The sequence below is a fragment of the Aquarana catesbeiana genome, linkage group LG03, assembly GCF_042186555.1.
Source record: "Aquarana catesbeiana isolate 2022-GZ linkage group LG03, ASM4218655v1, whole genome shotgun sequence".
NCBI classification, from domain to species: Eukaryota; Metazoa; Chordata; class Amphibia; order Anura; family Ranidae; genus Aquarana; species Aquarana catesbeiana.
The window spans coordinates 80,452,252-80,473,211 of record NC_133326.1 but is presented as its reverse complement, the minus strand read 5'-3'; the positions used below and the strand labels follow the sequence as shown (position 1 = coordinate 80,473,211).

General features: G+C 43.1%; 1 protein-coding gene across 5 annotated transcripts in view; it reads left to right on the top strand.

Moving 5' to 3' along the window:
• WDR72 (WD repeat domain 72) overlaps window positions 1–19,996 on the top strand; it is a 501,920-nt gene extending 481,924 nt beyond the window's left edge. For all 5 annotated transcript variants that reach the window (XM_073618748.1, XM_073618747.1, XM_073618749.1 and 2 more), the window contains one exon: window positions 18,486–19,996. In XM_073618748.1, coding sequence (XP_073474849.1) covers window positions 18,486–18,541 — 56 coding nt within the window. In that variant the 3' untranslated portion in view covers window positions 18,542–19,996. The remainder of the gene's footprint in view (window positions 1–18,485) is intronic.
• Window positions 19,997–20,960: the final 964 nt, after the last annotated feature.

Genomic DNA, 20,960 nt, shown 5'->3' with positions numbered 1-20,960 from the left:
CTTCAAAAAAGGGTTGGCTCGGGTGCACAGAGCATTCCCCCCCAAGCCCACCCAGTTGTTTGACAATAGTAAATTATTATTCACTAATGTCTTCCTGATTCTCCTCCCGGCCAATCAGGAAGCCCTACCCTGGATCTTTGTCATCTGCCTCCTAAGGTAAGGAGGCCTCTGTCCATCCATCTCCCACGCGCGCGCGGGGGGAAGGGTTGATCACCATTTTCATGTCCGTCTACCGTGGGGGGTTGGGAGATCACCGTCTTCCTGTCCGTCAGGAAAATTGTTGGTTTCACTGTCATGGTTGTGCTGTTCATGGGTCCCCCAGCAGGAAGCTCTGGCATGGAAAAGCATCTACCAAGATGGCCATGTTTACAGATATTGAAACTGGGACCTGCAAAGCCAACCTACAATTATATCTCAATATAAGTTTTCTGCTTTATTGCACAAATTGTGTAGGTGGTGCCTTCCTTGAAGAGTATTAGCCTGCAGTTCCTGTGCTTTGTTGGCAACAGAGATGAATATTGGTCTTTTTATTCTATGTAACTGAGTATTTCTACTGAGTACACTAGAATAGATTTTATACAGTGAAGCCTATTTATATACACTGGAAGAAAAAAAAAGTGTGTTACCCACAGAAACCAATCAAAAATCATTGTTATGCCTCGAAAAGCAAATTAAAATATTAAACAAAATGACCTACGATGGAAGAGTCTGAGTTCTCTGCGGTGTGTGGGATATGTATGGTTGTTGCATCTTATGTTGCATAAGAGTTTATTTGTACTCGGAGTCTCTAGTAGACCATATAAGGAAAGGTATGAAGGGAAACAGGAAGTGACCTGGGGTGTGCTGTAGTCATGTGGACAGTATGCCTAAAGGGGGCATACCCAAGTATAAGTGAAAGAGAAGAAATGGAAAGAAAAGGGAAAGGGTGGGTGGGACATGAAAGAAACATCAATAGGAAATGGAGGCTAGAGGGTGGGCTTAAATACAGCCCGACTCTCCTACAGAATCAGGCTGACCTGCGGTCAGCCTTTCCACTTGTACTCGGAGTCTCTAGTAGACCATATAAGAGAAGGTATGAAGGGAGACAGGAAGTGACCTGGGGGCTGCCGTAGTCACGTGGACAGTATGCCTAAAGGGGGCAAAAATAAAGACATTAGGATGAGCTAACAAAACAGATTTATTGAAGTCACCGTATGCGGCATAAATCAGCCAAATGCATGAAATACCCGTGACATCTACACTTGTGGAACCGGGATATACGGAGAAGCATGCTGACTTCCACCTACCTAACTTCCTAATTATGTGCTTGGGGATCCCTTGGCGAGAAACAGCGGAAACCGCCCCTACCCTGAAAGAATGGCAAGATTAAGCTTTGGGGACCTACCTAGGTTTGACAGCAGGGCATGGCAATGTTTCATGAACTGTGCAGTGGAGAGGGGAGTACTAGGGAAAGGTAAAAGTGGACTATTCCTGGGTTTGTCCACAGTGATCACCATGAGCTGATCTAAAACTGTGACTGGGCTCCAGGCATCGCTGGTCTCCAAAACTCTAACGTCAGTACCGACTCCTGTCTGCTGCATCTTGCGTGTGTCCAGATGCAACCGGAAATGATCGGTGTAGCTAACTAACTGGTAAATCAAGAGTATGCGGGATCTCGTCCAGTATGAATGAACTTACCTGGCCTGAGGAAACCATAGAAAGCCAGATACATGGCCACCTTGAGGACCAAGCTGGGTAGCAGCCCGAAAAGGGACCCTGGATAGTAAAACGAACATGCCCCGGAAAATATGCCCTGTAATGGGGAGTCTGCTAACCATGGTAGGGGGGCTACACTTCTGAATCTCCTTAAAAATTGCCTAGCTGGGATATGCTACAAAAATGGAAGGCTTATTAGGGTCCCGCAAGGGCAACAATGCTGGACACCTACCAGATGTCTTTATAGTACTGTGGATAGCTTGAGCTATGAGTGTCAGAAAGCAACGGACGCAAGTAGATATAGGATGTTGTGGCAATCGCACCTAGGATAGCTGGACTAGAAAGCCTGGAAGGTATTCCAGGCCGTGTCATGGGCCTACCTGACGTTAACTGGCAATGACTGGTTGATAAAACTGTTGCGCTGGCCCAGTTAGCATCTAGTCCATTGTTAGCAGCGAGAAAAGCGGGGACAGCATGACACAGGTGTCTGAATCTGGGACCTGTCGGAAAATAGAGGATAGTTCAAACCAGACAGAGAATCCACTGCTGTATGCTCTGCACCATGTCAATCCTACAGTAAATGTGGAAATGGAACTGAAGGGACAGCCAAATCAGCCTACATACGAAAGACATAATGAGTAAAGACCTGAATCTGCTTTGTTAAACAATTCTGACGTAGCCCAATTATCTGTGGAGAAAATTACTGTCTCCTCTATCAAAAAGCGACCCCAAGCCTGCGCTGCATAGCCTTTAGTGGCTGCTGCATCACTGAAAACCTTAAGTGAAAAACCGACTCTGCAAGGATGAACATGGCAAACCCGTTCCAGTGTTGAAGGAACTCGTCCCACATACGCAAGTCAGATAAAGCCGTAGAATTTAACTTGACCCGAGAGTCTGAGTCACGACCAGATAAAACCCTGGAATGGAAGCTTATGGTTGAGCCTGTGGCCCCTGGACTTTACAACCACAGAAACGTCACTACAACCGTACGACTTGTCGGCTACATTGTGGCGGCAATTAAGAGGGACGCCAAATTAACATATTTCCCGACTGAAATATTATTATTTTTATTTTTTTTCATATTCCCAGGAATGAAGTGAGCCGGGGAATGGAGGGAGCACTTGCACTTCTACCTAAGCTAAAGGCCCGGGCTTGGTACCAAGGGGGAACGGTAGGAACCACCTGGGCCAGACTTGGATGGCTCTCCAAAGCCTCAACCCTGGCCCACAACTCCTGACAGGAGGTTGCCAGTAAGCTCAGGGGAATCTGTGAAAAGGACGAGGCGACAGTCCATGGGGTAACCTATAATCACCAATAATCTTAATAGTTCAGCTTAGCGAGCTGAAACCAGATACCAGCTAGCCCTGCACCCCAGTTCCGCCATGAGTCTCGGGATGATCCAGGTTCATTAAGGAGGGCGTGCTACCTTGTTCCAAACCCCTGGCCGGTGAAGGAGGGATGAAGGCAAAGTCTTCGATATCCACTGCCTGTGACATGACCTATGCAACCGAGAACAAACTATCATAAGCAGGAGTTATAACCTAAAGTAACACAACTTACCAATGCCCTGTATACATGATCAACATTTCCGTCAGGAAAACCTTAGATGGTTTTTCCGACGGAATTCGGCTCAAGCTTGCGTTGCATACACACGGTCACACAAAAGTTCTCTGAACTTTCGACCGTCAAGAACGCAGTGACGTACAACACTAGAACGAGCCGATAAAATGAAGTTCAATGCTTCCAAGCATGTGTCGAATTGTTTCTGAGTATGCATAGGAATTTGGCGTGTTGGAATTGCTACAGACGATCAGAATTTCCGATAGGAACTTTTTCCGTTGGAAAAATAGAGAACCTGCTCTCAATCTTTTGCTGCCAGCAAAAGTCCGATGGAGCATACACACAGTCGGAATTTCCGACCAAAAGCTCACATCGGACTTTTGCTGGCGGAATTTCCGATTGTGTGTACGGGGCATAAGGAAAGGAAAATCTCTTTACTTTTTTTTTTTTACCTCCCAACAGTGATCGTGGTTACTTGACAAAGAATACATTGTGCAGGACTGAAAACATGTTAGTCTCAAGAACTACCAAGGCCGAGTTACCTGAGGCATATCAGGCAAACGTAAACTCAGGCCTATGAAACCTGAAGACATGTCAGGCAAGTGATATGAGTAGTGAGATATCATGACGTATGAAACATAAGTCGTATGAGAAACGGATGAGTAGACTTGCCAACGCACAAGTCAATTAGAAACGATCATCTCAATCCGTTAGTACCTATAGATGTGATAGGTAAACCTGCAATGGAGTGTTGCCGTAATACCTACAGTGTGAGGCTATGATCATGTACCATGTATGCGATGACAATGAACCTGGTGGAAAATGAAGCATGCGTTAAAAAAACTAAGAAAGTGTTCACCATATGAATTACGGAGGCCGAGTAACCTAATGTGAAGCAGGCCAATTAAAAATGTAAACTCAGGCCTACGGAACCTGAAGGCGTGTCAGGTCAGTTGTGGTGAGTAGTGCAACGACAACAACATATGAAAACAATCTATTGTCTACTGTATGAGAAATGGGTGAGGAGACTTGCCACCGCACAAGCCAATTTAGAAACAATCACCTCAACCCGCTGTTACCTATAAACGTGATAGGTAATACTGCAGTGGTGAAAGTTGTGACCTAAGACGTGAAGGCAAAACATTTACCAAGTATGGAAATGGCAACGAGACACCAATAAGTGGTGAACCGAAAGCACCGATATCTGAATAATACATCAAAAGCAACCATAACTTACCTTCGACCTAGATTTCCTCTTCTTAACCTTTAAGGCCTGCACCTGGTGACCGAGGCCAACCCTGAAATATAACGTATAAGTAGGACTGAAAACATGTCAACCCCTGAAATACAGGGGCCGAGCAACGTGAAGCATGGCAAGCAAATTAACACTTAGCTCAGGCCTAAATAAAACCTGAAGATGTGTCAGTCAACAATATGAGTGGTGAAATGTTATGATGCATGGAAATGTAACATGAACCAAATGAGGAACTGATGAGGAGACTTGCCGCCGCACAAGCCAATTGAACGAACATCTCAATCCGATAGCACCCATAATCATGATGGGTGACCCTGCAGTGGTAGAACTCCGTAAGGCCTAAAACTTGAAGAAATTAAGCGTGACATGTATGAGCTGTTTTAAAACCTTAAAAAGCACATGTGAAAGTGCTTTGAGTAAAATGTCCCTTTTTTTTTTTTCTGTCGCCCGGTCAGCGCTGAAACCTGTAAGCAACTCAAACCCGCGTTTGAAAGGGAAGTGGGGCACTTACTGCGCTCACTGATAACTGAAAAACAGATTTGACAGATCGCACACACACTCCAACCAGCTCCTCAGGGTAAAGAGAATAAACGTGAAATACGATATTCCAGAAAAATGGCAAAAGTCAGCCCTGACCCACATTACATTGAAAAAAATCGTAACCCGAGACTGGGGACACTATGGGTACTAAGGCTCCATTCACACTAGCGCGTTTTTTGATGCATTTTGCATTTTGCAGAAATGCATGGGAATTTTTTAACATGGGTTCCTATGGAACATGTTCACATCAATGCTTTTTTGTATCTCTGCGTTTTTGGAAAGGGTCGGGGACTTTTTTTCATGCAAAAAGCAGTGTTTTGCATGTAATGGATTTCAATGGACAAGCATCAAAAACGCAAGTGCACCGTTTTTGCAGCGTTTTTGCAGCGTTTTTGGTGCGTTTTTGGTGCGTTTTTGCCGTTTTTTATTTATTTATTTATTTGTTTTGTAATTTTTTTTTAAGACTGTAAAAAAAAAAAGAAAAAAAAAAAAAAACGCAAAACACAAATCGCGGCAAAAACGCCGCAAAAACGCTACAAAAACGCTGCTCAAAAACGTGCCAAGCATGAAAAAAAAACCTCCAAAAACGCTCAAAAGCAACATGCATAGGTGTGAATCGAGCCTTACTGAGTTTACTGCTAAACTGAAACACAGACTGACTAATCACACATCCTCCAACCAGTTCCTAGGGGTAATGAGAAAACAATGTGAAATGCGACATTGTAAGAATGGTAAGGCAACCGAGATCGGGGAATACTGCGGGTACTTACTGCGATCACTGGCAAAAACTGAAGCACAGATTTGGCTGATCACATACACACATCCACCAACCAGCTCCTAGGGGGTAAAGAGAAAAAGCGCAAAAAGCGATATCTGTAAAATATGGTAAGGTACCCGAGACTGGGGAATACGCGCTGAACAGCATCTATCAGCATCTATCAGCTGCTGTAGTTTAACAGAGGGATGCGCAGCAGATAAAATTACCCAATTCACTCAAATGTTCCAACAGCCTGCAGCACTCATCCCTCTTTTTTTTTCTTTATCATCAGTAATGATACTCCACTCCCCCCCTTTACTCATCCCCTTACCATGAGAAACAAAGGTCCATACATCCTTCCCAGACAACTAGCCCCCCCCTCAAAATGACCAAGGGGAACCAACAGATTTGCAGAGAGGTTTATCTTAATTTCCCTGGGGTATGGAGAATGGACACGAGCAATCCCCCCCACCCCCCTTCCCCTCCCCCCAACGGACCTGCGGTTTCAGACCCAGTCGGTGAGTGGGTGAAGGCGCCCCCTCCTATCTATACCTGAGCATGGAATGAACAGGGAGAAGAGAAAACTTTTTCGGCAGCTGCACGTCCCCTCGGTAACCGGAAGAGATGTCGGCGGTCGCGCCAGAAAGGCGTGAACGGATGTCACAGCCAAAATGGAATGCCTCTAACAGAAAGGAACGCCCCCTACACGAAAGAAACATCGTCAGGAAATGGAGGCTAGAGGGCGGGCTTAAATACAGCCCGACTCCTCCTTCAAAATCAGGCTGACCTGCGGTCATCCTTCCCACTTATCTTCCACATTTCCTGAAGAAAAGATACACTTTTAATGTGAAACACGTTGAGCTTTTGCCCTTACCTCTTACCTCTTACCCTGTCTTCAAGTATTGTCCTATGATTAAGTTTAACTACAACCCACAAATGTTTTTCATTAGTTTTGAAAAGAGTAGTGAAGGATTAGAACCCCTATCATCCTTTTATGTCATTACCTCTATTAGGCAACGTCACCACTCTATTTATCCTGGTGACCATTGTCATCTGCATTAAAAGTGAGGGAAAAATCCCAAATTTTGAGTAGCGACCAAAATAGAAATAGAGGAGAAATCTTCCAATGGGGACACTGGTTCCCATGACAATTGTCTTAGAGGGTATTTTCCTCACATTGAAGAGATTACCTCTCACTCGCCTTCATCTACAGGACAGGAAATTCAGGTAGATTTTCCCAGCGGGACACAGATAACAAACCAATTTTTTTTTTTATATAATTTTGGATAAAAAATAAATCTAAAAATGGCTGGTTCCTATGAGGGACCTAGGGTACTGAGGTTGCTTTACGTAAGGATTAACCAGTTGCCGACCGGGCCATAGCTGAATGATGGCTACAGCACAGTCGGATAACTCTAGGAGGCCGTCATATGACGTCCTCCCAGAATCGCACTCCCGCACGCCCCCTGGGGCTTACACCCGGGAATGTCCGTGACCGTCGGGTCCTCCGGAAGGGGGTAAAGGGCACATGACAGTGGCTCTTTACCATGTGATAGCCCCGTCCAATGACGGAGCGACCAGTTGTCAACAGACCGGAGCACGTCCGGTTAAGCTCCTCCCCTCTCCTCACACCGATCGATACAGTGTGCGAGTAGAGGAAGGAGGTGGTTGCAGCAGCGCTGTGAGCTGGATCTCAAGTGTCCACAGTGCTGATCTTTGCCCATCCATGCTCCATCCATTGCTCATCCATGCAACAGCCATGCCCAGCCATGCTCATCCACGCCCAGCCATGCTCATCCATGCTCATTCATGCCCAGCCATGCTCATTCATGCTCATCCATGCCCTACTATTCTCATCCATGCTCATATATGCCCAGCCATGCTCATCCATGCCCAGCCATGTCCAGCCATGTCCATCCATGCCCAGCCATCCCCATCCATGCTCATCCATCCCCATCCATGCTCAGCCATGGCTCCTCCCTGCCCATCCATGGATCATCCGTGCCCATCCATGCTTATCCGTGGCTATTCAGACTATTGGGACATCAAAATGGTCTTTTTTGGGACATGCATGATCCATCAGAAGTTCTCCTCACCTCAGATTAATTTCAATGGATTTTACCTCACTCTGAGATAAAGGAAGCATATACTCATGCTTTACGTAAGTCACTGGTGTTGCAAAGAGAGATTTCAGGGCAGGTACTCGCCCCTCTTTATGGTCGAGAAGAGGAACAGCTTACAGAGGCCGGTTTTGTACCTTGCGCACCTGAGACAATTTTCATCAAGGGAGAAGTTCAAGGTGGAAACATTGTCACTGATTCATAGGGGGTCCAGCCAGGTGACTGGCTTGTTGCCAATAGTCCTAAGATGCTTACTTTAATGTTCCCATTGTAGAAGACCTCTGTTAGTTCCTTCGGTTCGCTGTAGGTCAAGACCAGCTCCAGCCATTCGGGCTTTGAACATCGCCCTGTGTATTTTCAGGGTCTTATTGGTGTTTATGGTCTTTATCAAAATAAGGAGCATACACCTGCACAATTACGTGGATGTCCTTCTCCTACTGTCCCAAAACAAACGGCAGCTGCTGAAGCCCAGAGCTCAGGTCTTTTCAATGCTCCTCAAATTCGGCTGGCAGCTGAATCTGGAAAAGAGTCACCTGGGGCCCACTCAGTCTCTTGCATACCACAGGGCTCAATTCAATATAATCAAGGAGACCATTGCCTTAACTCTGGATCCGGATGTTCTGAAACAGAATACTCCTGGCCCTGTCTTCTTCCCACCTGCGTGCCTTTCAGTGTCAAAAATGATTGGGACTATGATGTCTATGGTTCCGAGGGTCAAGCTGGAGAAGGCGGCCCTTCCCGGAAGGGGTTTCTCTGGCAGTGGAAGCCAGGAAGTAGTATTCTGGTCATCTACATAACCTCAGTCATGAGAGTGAGTTCCCTGGTGGCTGCAATGGAGAAACTGACCCATTTGCCATTCCATTGCCCCATTTTCTGATTCACAATCATGTCCCATACGGAATGAGGGGGCTTGCTGCCTGCTGGGGACAGCTCAAGGCAGGCGGGACTGTCAATTTCACAAGATTGTGTTGAACATTCTGAGGCTACGAGCAGCCTTCTGCACCCTACAGGCTTTTCACCATATAACAAAGGGAGCATCAGTGCTTTTAGGTTAGTCAACACTACGGGGGTCTCCTAAGTTAAAAGAAAAGGGGGACTCGCAGCCTGTTCTCTATTACAGGAAGCGGAACCAATTATGTCTTGGGCTCAGAAGAATCGAGCCTACATCTCAGTGGCTTATGTCCCCAGAGTCCAAAATATTCTAGCAGACTTTCTTTCCAGAGTCCAATTGAACAACAACAAATGGTCTCTACTTGTGGAGGTTTTCAGGCACAGATGCCCTGATGGATCATTGGAAATATGGTAGGACCTGTGCATTTCCTCCAGTCCTGGTCAACCTCAGGTTTCTACGAAGACTCCAAACAGAGATTGTGGAGGTAATGGCAGTGATGCCTTATTGGCCAATTAAGCCATGGTTCCCCTTGCTAGCATAGTTCAGCTTCCGGAACCCAGTGCACCTTCTCCTCAGGCCAGACCTTCTGTCCCTGGGTGCAATTCTACATCCATGTCCAGCACGGTTGCGTCTGATGGCCTGGTTCTTGAGATTGGTAGTCCTCAGCTGCTTCTCTAGATTCATCTCCGCTCCCTTGAATACTAGAAGAATGAACACAAACAAAGTTTACAGGAGAATCTGGTCAAAATTGGTTCAAATACATGTCTGCTGCTGGCAGATCATGTAGTGACCTAGAAGTTCTAAATATTCTAAGCTTCCTCCAGTGAAATTTAGATCTGGCTCTATCGGTCAGCTCCCTCGGAATTCAAGTGTCAGCTTTATTCACAGGTGTATCCCGGTCTAGGCATCTTTTCCTGTCCAACAATTATTCAAGGGAGGAGCTAGGCTCAGACCTTGGAGTAAGCAAAGGTTTTCCAAATGGAGTCTCCCTCTTGTTCTCAACTCCCCCTCTGGAATTGGAAGTGTTCTAGGGCTGTCTCTCTTAAAGGCCTCTCTTTCAAGTTCACCTTTTTCCTGGCCATCGTGTCGGCATAAAAAGCCTTAGAGATTGATTCACTGGTTATGGAAAACTTTTCTTACGTTCTTTCCAGTTCGAGCGGTGCTGTTACCTATGCTTGACTCAATTCCCAAGGGTGCATAAGTCTTTCATGGGAGCCAAGAAATTGTTCTGCCAAGAGTTTTAACTTGTGTCCTTTAGACATGGGAGAGGGCGCGCTGTGGCTTAGTTGGTTAAAGCGCATGTCTAGTAGACAGGGAATCCTGAGTTGAGCATGGCCTTCCTTCAGTTCTAGGAATCCCTCAGATATTGTGAAGTTATATCTACAAAGCTACAACTTTCTTCAAGCTTCTGAATGCCTGTTCATTCTTTTGCCAGAAAGTACAGAAAAACATTCCTCATCTAGGATGATTGTGGCACAGATTGCCTAGGCCATCCAACAGGTTCACAGAGCTAAGGGCTTGACTCCTTTGGAGGTAGTGTCTGCTCATCTGACCAGAAGTGGGTATACACCTTGGGCAGCTTCGCAGCATGTGGTTCCCAAAGTAGTCTGTAGGGGGCCTTGTGGTCCTCAATCAATACGTTTATGGCTCATTATTGTGTAGAGTCTTTATCCTCTGTTTATTTTGGCTTGCAGGTCCTGTCTGTTGACGGTACAAATTAAAGCCTTTGTGTTAGCACTGCCCGCCCACTGTGTGTATGGCGAGTTAGTTCCCATGCAAACGGAAAATATCCTATCAAATACCCCCCCCCACCCCCCCCTAGAGTCTTGAAGTGGCTAGTTACGCGGCCTCTGGCTCAGAGCAAAGATTCATGTAAGTGGGGTCCTATAGGGGAGGAGTGGAGGCAGGATTAACCCATACGTATGCTGCCATGGAGTCGATCAGGAAAGGAAAATTATGGTAAGTATTTGATAGGAAATTTTCCCTTTTACTAAGAATCCCCAATCATGTGAAGGGGAAATTGTTAAATTACCTAAAACATGTGATAACCATTAAAACGAAAACAATTGCATTATTGCTGATTGTATTTTATATAGATAGATTATATAGATTATATAGATAACAAAACAGAGCACATTCTTTCAATTAATGAATATTGCTATTTCAGTTGGATTAGACTCAAAACAATCAGCCTACCACAGTGTGTCCAAAAATTGATGTAGGTAAAACTGCTTACTGATCATTTTCCTCATAACTACTAACAGACACCAAAAGCCAAATTTAATAAAAAGAAAATTTATTTTCAAGTCCAACAACCCATAGTAGCTAATTGGAATTAATTCTGCAGAAGTCAGTGCAAAATGAATACTGACTGGTTGCTATGGGTTACTGTATCTAGCTACTTTGGAATATGAGAACAGTTCTAGTACTAATAAATAAAACTGGTATAAAAAAAATGTATCTATAATAAATAGAATTGCAATGGCTTCAAATGTATAATTATCATTACATTGGATTTCACTGAAGTATATCTGAAGTCAATACTTTTTATCTGTGTTATCTAAGACATTGCAATGTTGGTAACCACTAAGATGAATTTTATCAACTCTGCTACCAGAAACAAGCAGAGTGATTTTCTCTCTGTCTAGCTTGGTGTAAACTAGTAAACGGGCCCAATTAACCCTTTACTACATCACTAGGAGGGCCCCTTACTTATTGAAGTCTGGTCAATGAGTTAGTGTGATCTAATGAAGATCCTGCTTATACTAATTCGCAGAGAACTCAGTGTGATTGTGGGGTGGGATTCTCGATTGCCAGTAGTTTCATTTTCCCAGTAAATTAACAATATTTTTCTTGCTAATAAGAAATGTTCTCCAGTGACTTGCCCTGATCTGGATCATATCCCAGTTTTAGCAAGTAGAGCTTTGCCTCCCTTCCCAATTATAAAGTTATTTAATATCTTCCTTAGTTCTGTGTAATGAAAGGGAAAATCTGTGGTGCTGATTTGCAAAATGAGCATCGTTCAAAAAATTTGACAAAATAACCCCTAGCGCCGACCGTATGCACATTTGCTTTCACGGCTTTCAGAGGTTATACCGGGGTGATGCATGCAGCTGCATGCATCACCCTGGTACTGTTTTTTAGAGTGGGCAGTCGGCACTTTAGGGATAACAACCGATGCGGCTAAAAGTTGCTCGGCTGTTATCCCAAAGGGATGGGAGGCGGTGACCCCCCTCCCTCTGCTCTTCCCGGTCCTCCGGTCCCACCGGGCAATGGTTCGGCACTTTCGCCAGCTAGAGAGAAACTGTAAAGAAGCCAGAAATGGCTTTGATCGAGTTTCCTATGTGTAAACATGGAAGCAACGTCACTTCCGGTTTACTCAACTGCCAATGGCTCAGTTTAAAAAAAAAAACTACAGTATTCAGAATCACAGTTTTTGGAGATTTGAATAATTTGAAGTGCAGAGGAGCGATCGGGGGTCTTTTAGACCCCTGATCCCTCCATAAAGAGTACCTGTCACCACCTATTACTGTCACAAGGGATGTTTACTATCCTTGTGACAGCAATAAAAGTGATCAATTTTTTCTTTTTTAAAGAGACAATGTAAAATAATAAAAAAATAAACAAATAATACTTTTTTTTTAAGCGCCCCTGTCCCCGTGAGCTTACGCAGCAAAGAAAACGCAGGCGTAAGTCACGCCTGCGTAGGTAAATGGTGTTCAAATCACACATGAGATGTATCGCCGCAATCGTCAGAGCAAGAGCAATAATTCTAGCAACAGACCTGATCTGTAACTCTAACCTGGTAACCGTTATTATTTTTTAAAGCATCGCCTATAGAGATTTTTAGGTACCAAAGTTTGTCGCCATTCCACGAGTGTGCGCAATTTCAAAGCATGACATGTTAGGAATCTATTTACTCAGCGTAACATCATCTTTCACATTACAAAAACAAATTGGGCTAACTTTACTGTTTAGTTTGTTTTTTAATTCATGAAAGTGTCTTTTTTTCCAAAAAATTGCATTTGAAAGACCGCTGCGCAAATACTGTGTGACATAAAATATTGCAACAATTGCCATTTTATTCTCTAGGGTCTCCGCTAAAAAATATATATAATGTTAGGGAGTTCTAAGTAATTTTCTAGCAAAAAATCCGGATTTTAACTTGCAAGCAACAAATGTCAGAAATAGGCTTATGCTGCGTACACACGAGCGGACTTTTCGACCAGACTGGTCTGACGGACCAAATCCGGCAGACAATACAATCACGTGTGGGCTCCATCAGACATGCAGCGGACTTTTTGGTCGAAAATCTGACGGACTTTAGATTTGGAACATGGAAAGACTCGAGTCCGGTCGAAAAATCCGCTCGTCTGTATGCTAGTCCGATGGACGAAAACCCATGCTAGGGCAGCTATTGGCTACTGGCTATCGACTTTCTTATTTTAGTCCGGTCATACACCATCACGTACAAATCTGTCGGACTTTGGTGTGATCATGTGTAGGCAAGTCCGTTCATTCAAAAGGCTGTTGGAAGTCTGTTGAAGGTCCGTCGGACCAGTCCGGTCGAAAAGTCCACCCGTGTGTACACGGCATTAGGCATGAAAGGGATAACCACGAATAAAGCACCTAGGCTAGATGGTTTATACCCATGAGTCCTCAAAGAGTTGAGTTCTTTCTAAGTCATGTTCTAATCTTCACCCAGAACTATAGACATGTAACTTTAAGTTATACTATAGGTGAAGATATTTGAGGGACTTGTGAAGGACCACATACAAGTGTAGCTGCTAAAAAACAATGTTGTAAGTACTAGCCAGCATGGATTTAAAGAAGACAGACATTGTCAAACAAGTCTACTTTCCTTTTATGAGGAAATAAACAATAACCTAGACAAACTAGTAGCTGTTGGTGTAGAATATTTGGACTTTTCTAAAGCTTTTTATATACAGTATCTCACAAAAGTGAGTATACCCCTCACATTTTTGTAAATATTTTATTATATCTTTTCATGTGACAACACTAAAGAAATGACACTGCTACAATGTAAAGTAGTGAGTGTACAGCTTGTATAACAGTGTAAATTTGCTGTCCCTTCAAAATAACTCAACACACAGCCATTAATGTCTAAACCACTGGCAACAAAAGTGAGTACACCCCTAATGCCGCGTACACGCGGCCGGACTTTCCGGCAGAAAAGGTCCGACTGAATCATTCCATGGGACACTCCGTTCATGTGTGGGCCTCATCTGACTTTTTCTTTCTAAAATTCTGACGGACCTAGAAATAGAACATGTTTCAAATCTTTCCAACGGAATCAGTTTCTATCAGGAAAACCGCTCGTCTGTATGCTGGTCCGACGGACCAAAAACGGCGCAAGAGCAGCTTTCGGCTATTGAACTTCCTATTTCTAGTCCCATCGTACATCATCGCGTTCTAAACGATCGGACTTTTGTGTGATGGTGTGTAGGCAAGTCCGTTTTAGCGGAACTCCGTCGAAAAAACACCGCCAGAGTTCATTCCGACGGAAAGACCAGTCGTGTGTACGCGGCATTAGTGAAAATGTCCGAATTGTGCCCAATTAGCCATTTTCCCTCCCTGCTGTCATGTGACTCATTAGTGTTACAAGGTCTCAGGTGTGAATGGGGAGCAGGTGTGTTAAATTTGATGTTATCACTCTCACTCTCTCATACTGGTCACTGGAAGTTCCACATGGCACCTCATGGCAAAGAACTCTCTGGGGATCTGAAAAAAAGAATTGTTGCTCTACATACAGATGGCCTAGGCTATAAGAAGATTGCCAAGACCCTGAAACTGAGCTGCAGCATGGTAGCCAAGACCGTACAGTGGTTTAATAGGACAGGTTCCACTCAGAACAGGCCTCGCCATAGTCAACCAAAGAAGTTGAATGCACATGCTCAGCATCATATACAGAGGTTGTCTTTGTAAAATAGACGTATGAGTGCTACCAGCATTTCTGCAGAGGTTGAAGGGGTGGGGGGTCACCCTGTCAGTGCTCAGACATACACCGCACACTGCATCAAATTGGTCTGAATGGCTGTCATCCCAGAAGGAAGCCTCTTCTCAAGCACAAGATGCACAAGAAGGCCCGCAAACAGTTTGCTGAAGACAAGCAGACTAAGGGCATGGATTACTGGAACCATGTCCTGTGGGCTGATGAGACCAAGATAAACTTATTTGGTTCAGATGGTGTCAAGCGTGTGTGGCTGTAACCAGGTGAGGAGTACAAAGACAAGTGTGTCTTGCCTACAATCAAGCATGGTGGTAGGAGTGTCATGGTCTGGGGCTGCATGAGTGCTGCCGGCACTAGGGACTATAGTTTATTGAGGGAACCATGATTGCCAACAAATACTGTGATACGAAATACGAAGCAGAGCATGATCCCCTCCCTTCGGAAACTGGGTCGCAGGGCAATATTCAAAAATGATAATGACCTCAAACACACCTCCAAGATGACCACTGCCTTGCTAAAGAAGCTGAGGGTAAAGGTGATGGACTGGCCAAGCATGTCTCCAGACCTAAACCCTATTGAGCATATGTGGGGCATCCTCAAATGAAAGATGGAGGAGCATAAGGTCTCTAACATCCACCAGCTTCATGATGTCGTCATGGAGGAGTGGAAAAGGGCTCCAGTGGCAACTTGTGAAGCTCTGGTGAACTCCATGCCCAAGAGGGTTAAGGCAGTGCTGGAAAATAATGGTGGCCACACAAAATATTGACACTTTGGGGTGTACTCACTTTTGTTGCCAGCGGTTTAGGCATTGAGTTATTTGAGGGGACAGTAAATTTACACTGTTATACAAGCTGTACTGTACACGCACTACTTTACATTGTAGCAAAGTGTAATTTCTTCAGTGTTGTCACATGAAAAGATATAATAAAATATTTACAAAAATGTGAGGGGTGTACTCACTTTTGTGAGATACTGTATTTCCTCACAGGTAGCTAACGTGAAAGATACAAACTAAATGTTTAGTAAACTCTATTTGTAAAAGGAAAGAAAGCAAATCTGGTTTAAAAACTACAGGCAGACAGTTATAATTAATGATCCTCATTCTGCATTGTCTAAGATTGTAAGCTATGTAAGCCAAGGTTCAATTCTGGGACAATTTGGTTGTAACTTAGTTTTATTTCTTATAAAGTTTAGATATAACAGCACATTTCTGGTTTTCAGAGGTGAAACAAAGCTATGTAGTAGAGTACACTCTAAGATGTTTTCAACGTAGACACCTACCTGGATTCATTAGTTAATTGGGCAAATACATGTAGATGAGGTACAATGTTGATAAATGCAAAGTTATGCACTTGGGGCAGAAAAAGAATGCATCATACAATTGAGATTGGGGGGGGGGGGGGGGGGTTGTGGCAAACCTTAAAGCAAGAATGATGATAAATAAATTGGATGTCCCCCTAGGTCTTAGACTTAAAGGGTAACGCCACTTTTGTGGGGAGAAAAAATAGTGAATAAAGAAAAAAGAATATAGCCTATACAATTGCGACACAAGTCATATTGTAATTAAATGTTATTAAAAATTACCTTTCCTTTTCAATTTGCATCACTGTAATTTCCTGAAAATGCAATGCAATATGGCTACCTGGAGGTTTTCTGTACACAGAATGTGTACTGAAACCCCCCCCCAGAAACATAATTTCCTGCTTGTGTAATTGGCTCACCAATTTTCCCAGAAGTCTACACTAAGATACAAGTCAGATTTCAGGCATCCCCTGCAACAAAAATGTTATTTTTGGTGAAATACTTACAATAGGAACACGTCTAAAGGGATGCAGGCCCAGCAGCTTTCCTCATTAGTACCCTGCAGGTGTGCAGCTGATTAATAATTATGGAACCACTCCCATTCGATTCACTTTCTCCCATGGATACAGAGAAACACACAGGGATTTCTTCAGAATAACAAAAGGTAGAAATCTGCAACAAAGTTTGTTAAAATCCCTGTAATGTACAGAGATCACCCAGGGAGTTTTTTTTTTTTCAACAAAAGTGAAGTTACGCTTTAATAACAGTTTGCAATGCCAATCTGCAGCTTCTATAGCCCACAAAATATTTTCTTGTATTAACATAAGTATAGACGAGAGAGAGAGAAAATCCTCCACTGCCTCCCGAAGCTTGCTTAACTTCATGTTTATTGTTTCGATTTTGCTATCTTTCCATCTTGTTTTCTGTCGTCCTCTTCTCCTTTTTCCTTCCATGATTCCCAGCATCAGGGTCTTTCCAATGAGTCCTCTCTTCACATTAGGTGGCCAAAATATTGGAGTTTCAACTTCAGGATTTGTCCTTCCAGTGAATATTCAGGGTTGATTTCCTTCAGGATTGACTGGTTTAATCTTCATGCTGTCCAAGGGACTTTCAAGAGTCTTCTCCAACACCATAGTTCAAAAGCATCAATTCTTCAACATTCAGCCTTCCTTATGGTCCAACTTTCACAGCCATAGGTTACTACTGGTAATACCATAGCTTTGACTATACGGCACTTTGTCAGTAGGGTGATGTCTCTGCTGTTTTAGGTGCCAGAGCACAAAAAATGCTGCAGAGCTGGAAAGAGTGCACAGAAGTGCAACAAGTTAATAAAGGATATGAAGGTTCAGATGAACTGAACTGAATGCTTTTGTTCCTTTAGAAGAGACAATAAGGGAGTGATAATCCAGAGGAGTATTCATTTATTCACCATGCTCAGATGCAGGCACAGGCCCCTTCAACTCCTTTTACCACAACCCCCTTGGGTCCTGGACATGCTCAGAAAGGCCGCACCTAAAAAGGCATAGGTAGTTGATAAGGTGATCTGCAGCCAAGTGAGTGGCCCTCCACTGTCAGAATTAGAGTGCAGACAGCCAGGCCAGAGCCTAACAATGTGTAGCTTCTCCAGAGGACTCAGCTACTGTGGAGACTCTGCCACATTTTCTATCAGAGTACTCCAGTTCCAGGGGGTGGCTCTTTCTTCTTGGGCATTGGATTCATCCAGGTATTCACCTATGTTACCAGAGCTATCCTGGACTTTAATATTCAAAAGTAGCTTTGTTCTGGGCTTTTTTTTTTTTTTTTTTTTTTTTTTACTGATATAATGGTTTTCCCTGAAGCAGACTGTTTAAAGTGAGTAAAGAATTAGAATCAAAAATACAGTAAATAGTGTTCCTTTAGTCAATGACACCTGCGTTACCTAATTCCTCAAACAGAAATAAATTGACAGGAACAAAAAAAAAAAAAATTTTTTCATGTATATATAGAAGCTAACTATGTATGACATGACAAAATTAATTTGCTTTCCCTCATAAAAGTACTTATTATTATTACTATTATTTTGATTTATATAGCACTGATATCTTCTACTACCCTCTAGAAAGTGAGAACATATAATGGGTTATAGTTATACAATAGCAAACATAAAAACAAATAACACTGGAATGCTGCTTTAAACTTACCATACACAGAGGGAATTTTGTCCACTTCCCGATGAACTGAAATTCAAGCCATGGGTGGCCCTGTTGGAACCCTCCTGCTGGGCAGAAAATGTTAATGGATTTATTTTCAGCTTTAATTAACTTTTAATATTCACCTCCTATTAGTGACATTCTCACTTAAAAAAAAAACTTTACAGTCTGCTAATCAAATTTATTTTTGTTTTTCTTTTGCAGATGACATGAAACAGAATCCGTGGATGTCCAAAGTGTGTTATTGTAAAGTATGTTGAAGATAGTGTCTTCTTGATCTCCATATATATGCTTTACGAGTAAATGTGCTAATTATTTATAATGGTTTGGAAATAATTCTCTTATTACAATGTTGTCAATATTAAGCACATTTAATCAAGATATTATCTGAATCATTGTTGTTTATAACAATATAAAATAGGTTGAAATAATATTGTAATAATGTAATAAAGTAAATGGTCACTGTGATGTGTTTGAATAGTATTGCTTACATGCACATAATAAAATAAAAATTAAATGAGATACAAAAACATTGTGGGGATTACTATCTAACTAACTGAATGTGTAAAGTAGAGAACCGTTGAAGCAAACAACAAGAGTAATTATTAAGCTTACCATAGTTAAATTAAAATTTGGTTGGTTCAGCAGTGACTGGCTGAATTGCGATCAGCGATTGGCTTTCCCTGCTTGACAGAAGCCAATCATTTGATTGACTCCTGTTGAAGCAGAATGTTGGAAAACTGTTCTCAATCAGCAACTGATCAACGTATTCTAACAGTGGCAGATGCAGTTGTCAGAATACAATGTCCCAGTGGGGGGAAGAGCATTTGTGTGGATAGAGGAATCTGTCAGTTTTTTTTTTTTTTTTCATTCCGCTGATTCTCCCCCACATTGTCACTGAATTGAAGAGGGAGCTTCAGCAATATGTTTGTAAATGTTAAAAAGCTCATTGCCACTCTTCTCAAAAGCTGTGGCATAGTGCAGGCTGACTCTCTTCCATCTCGTCCCCTTGGGCACTAAAAAAGAACTATATATCTAGTGAAAAAAAGAGTTTGAAAAAAGTGGGCTACTCCTGTGGTAGACCCTGCCATATCTGTCTTAAACAAACATCTCAATCTGACTATTGAAGATAGATGTTCCTTCTTTTAAAGAATCTGGTGACAGAAAATTTGAGATGCTCCTAAAAGTTCTCTTTAACCTAGCGGGCCCCTCCCTGCAATCAGCTCTTATGGCTATTTCTCTTTATAAAACTGTAGCTAACTGGACAAGGACCATGAATACCAAAATTACCCTGTTTTTCAGGAATATATATTTGCAGAGCAATTACAACTGCACGTCATGAGACAAACATTCAGAATGGCTCTAATCTCCATTCATATGCAAAGAATTCTCTGCTTAAAGCGTTTGTTAACCCAAAAAAAAAAAAAAAAAAAGGATCCTGCTTCTTTAAAGCATGTTGCTTGTCCTGAGTCATTTAGCCCCTTGTAACACATGAAATACCTGGCTGATCCTGCCAGTTTCTGTCCTCCCCTATGTAAACTGACCACGGTGTATCATGGCTGCTGAGACCAGACATCGTGGTCAGTTTACGTGCCTCCGTCAACAGCAGCCTGCTATCTGCTCTCCTCTCTGCTCCTGGGTTCTCCTCCCCCTCCCCTCTCTGCTCGTGACAGTGCCGCCCCTCCCCCCTCCTGCTGCTTGCATACCACTAACCTGTATACACAATCAGCACTGCCTCCTATTGCAGTGTCCCCCTCTGTGTATGATTTATAAATATAAATGCTGCAAATACCTAATTTTACAGCCGAGATTGCAATCACATGACCAGCCAGCTCTCTTCGCCTCTCCTCCTCCCCTCTTCCTCCCCTCCAGACTGACGTCAGCAGGGGAATCTCAGCCCCTCCCGCTGCATCTCTCAGAGGAAAAAAGGAGAGAGCTGGCTGGTCATGTGATCGCAATCTCGGCTGTGAAATTAGGTATTTGCAGCATTTATATTCATAAATCATACACAGATGGGGACACTGCAATAGGAGGCAGTGCTGATGGTGTATACAGGTTAGAGTGGCTTAACAACCACATTAAAGTTATACTAAAGTCTCTTTTTTTTATTATTTAAAAATAAACATGTTATAATTGCCTGCTCCGTGCAGTGGTTTTGTACAGAGCAGCCCATAAAAAGGCATCCTTTGAAATGATGTTTGGCTTCACCTTCATTAAATGTGTTTCCCATATCAGGCTCCTTTTGAATCACTCATTGCTTTCCTGGGACCTTAATTTGGTTCTCTCTGCCTTGCAGAGACCACCCTTTGAACCCATCAGGGATATCGCCTAAAATATCTTTACCAGAAATGTATTATTTTTGGTCACAACATTGTCAGTCACGTTTCTAAATGAGTGGCCCTTTCCTCATACTTCACAGAGACAAGATTATATTACACCTGAGATTCCAAAGGTGGTTTCAGTGTTCCATCTCAATGAGATCATTGTTCTGGCCTGCTCTTAAGCATCCAGAGGCAATTTCTCTACATTGCCTGGACATAGTATAAGCCATTAGAGTATACCTAAAAATGACTGCTTCCATTAGACACACAGATTCCCTTTCTGTTCTTTTCTTCGGACCTTGAAAAAGGCACCTTGCTTCAAAATCCACCATTGTAAGGTGAATCAGGAACTTGATAG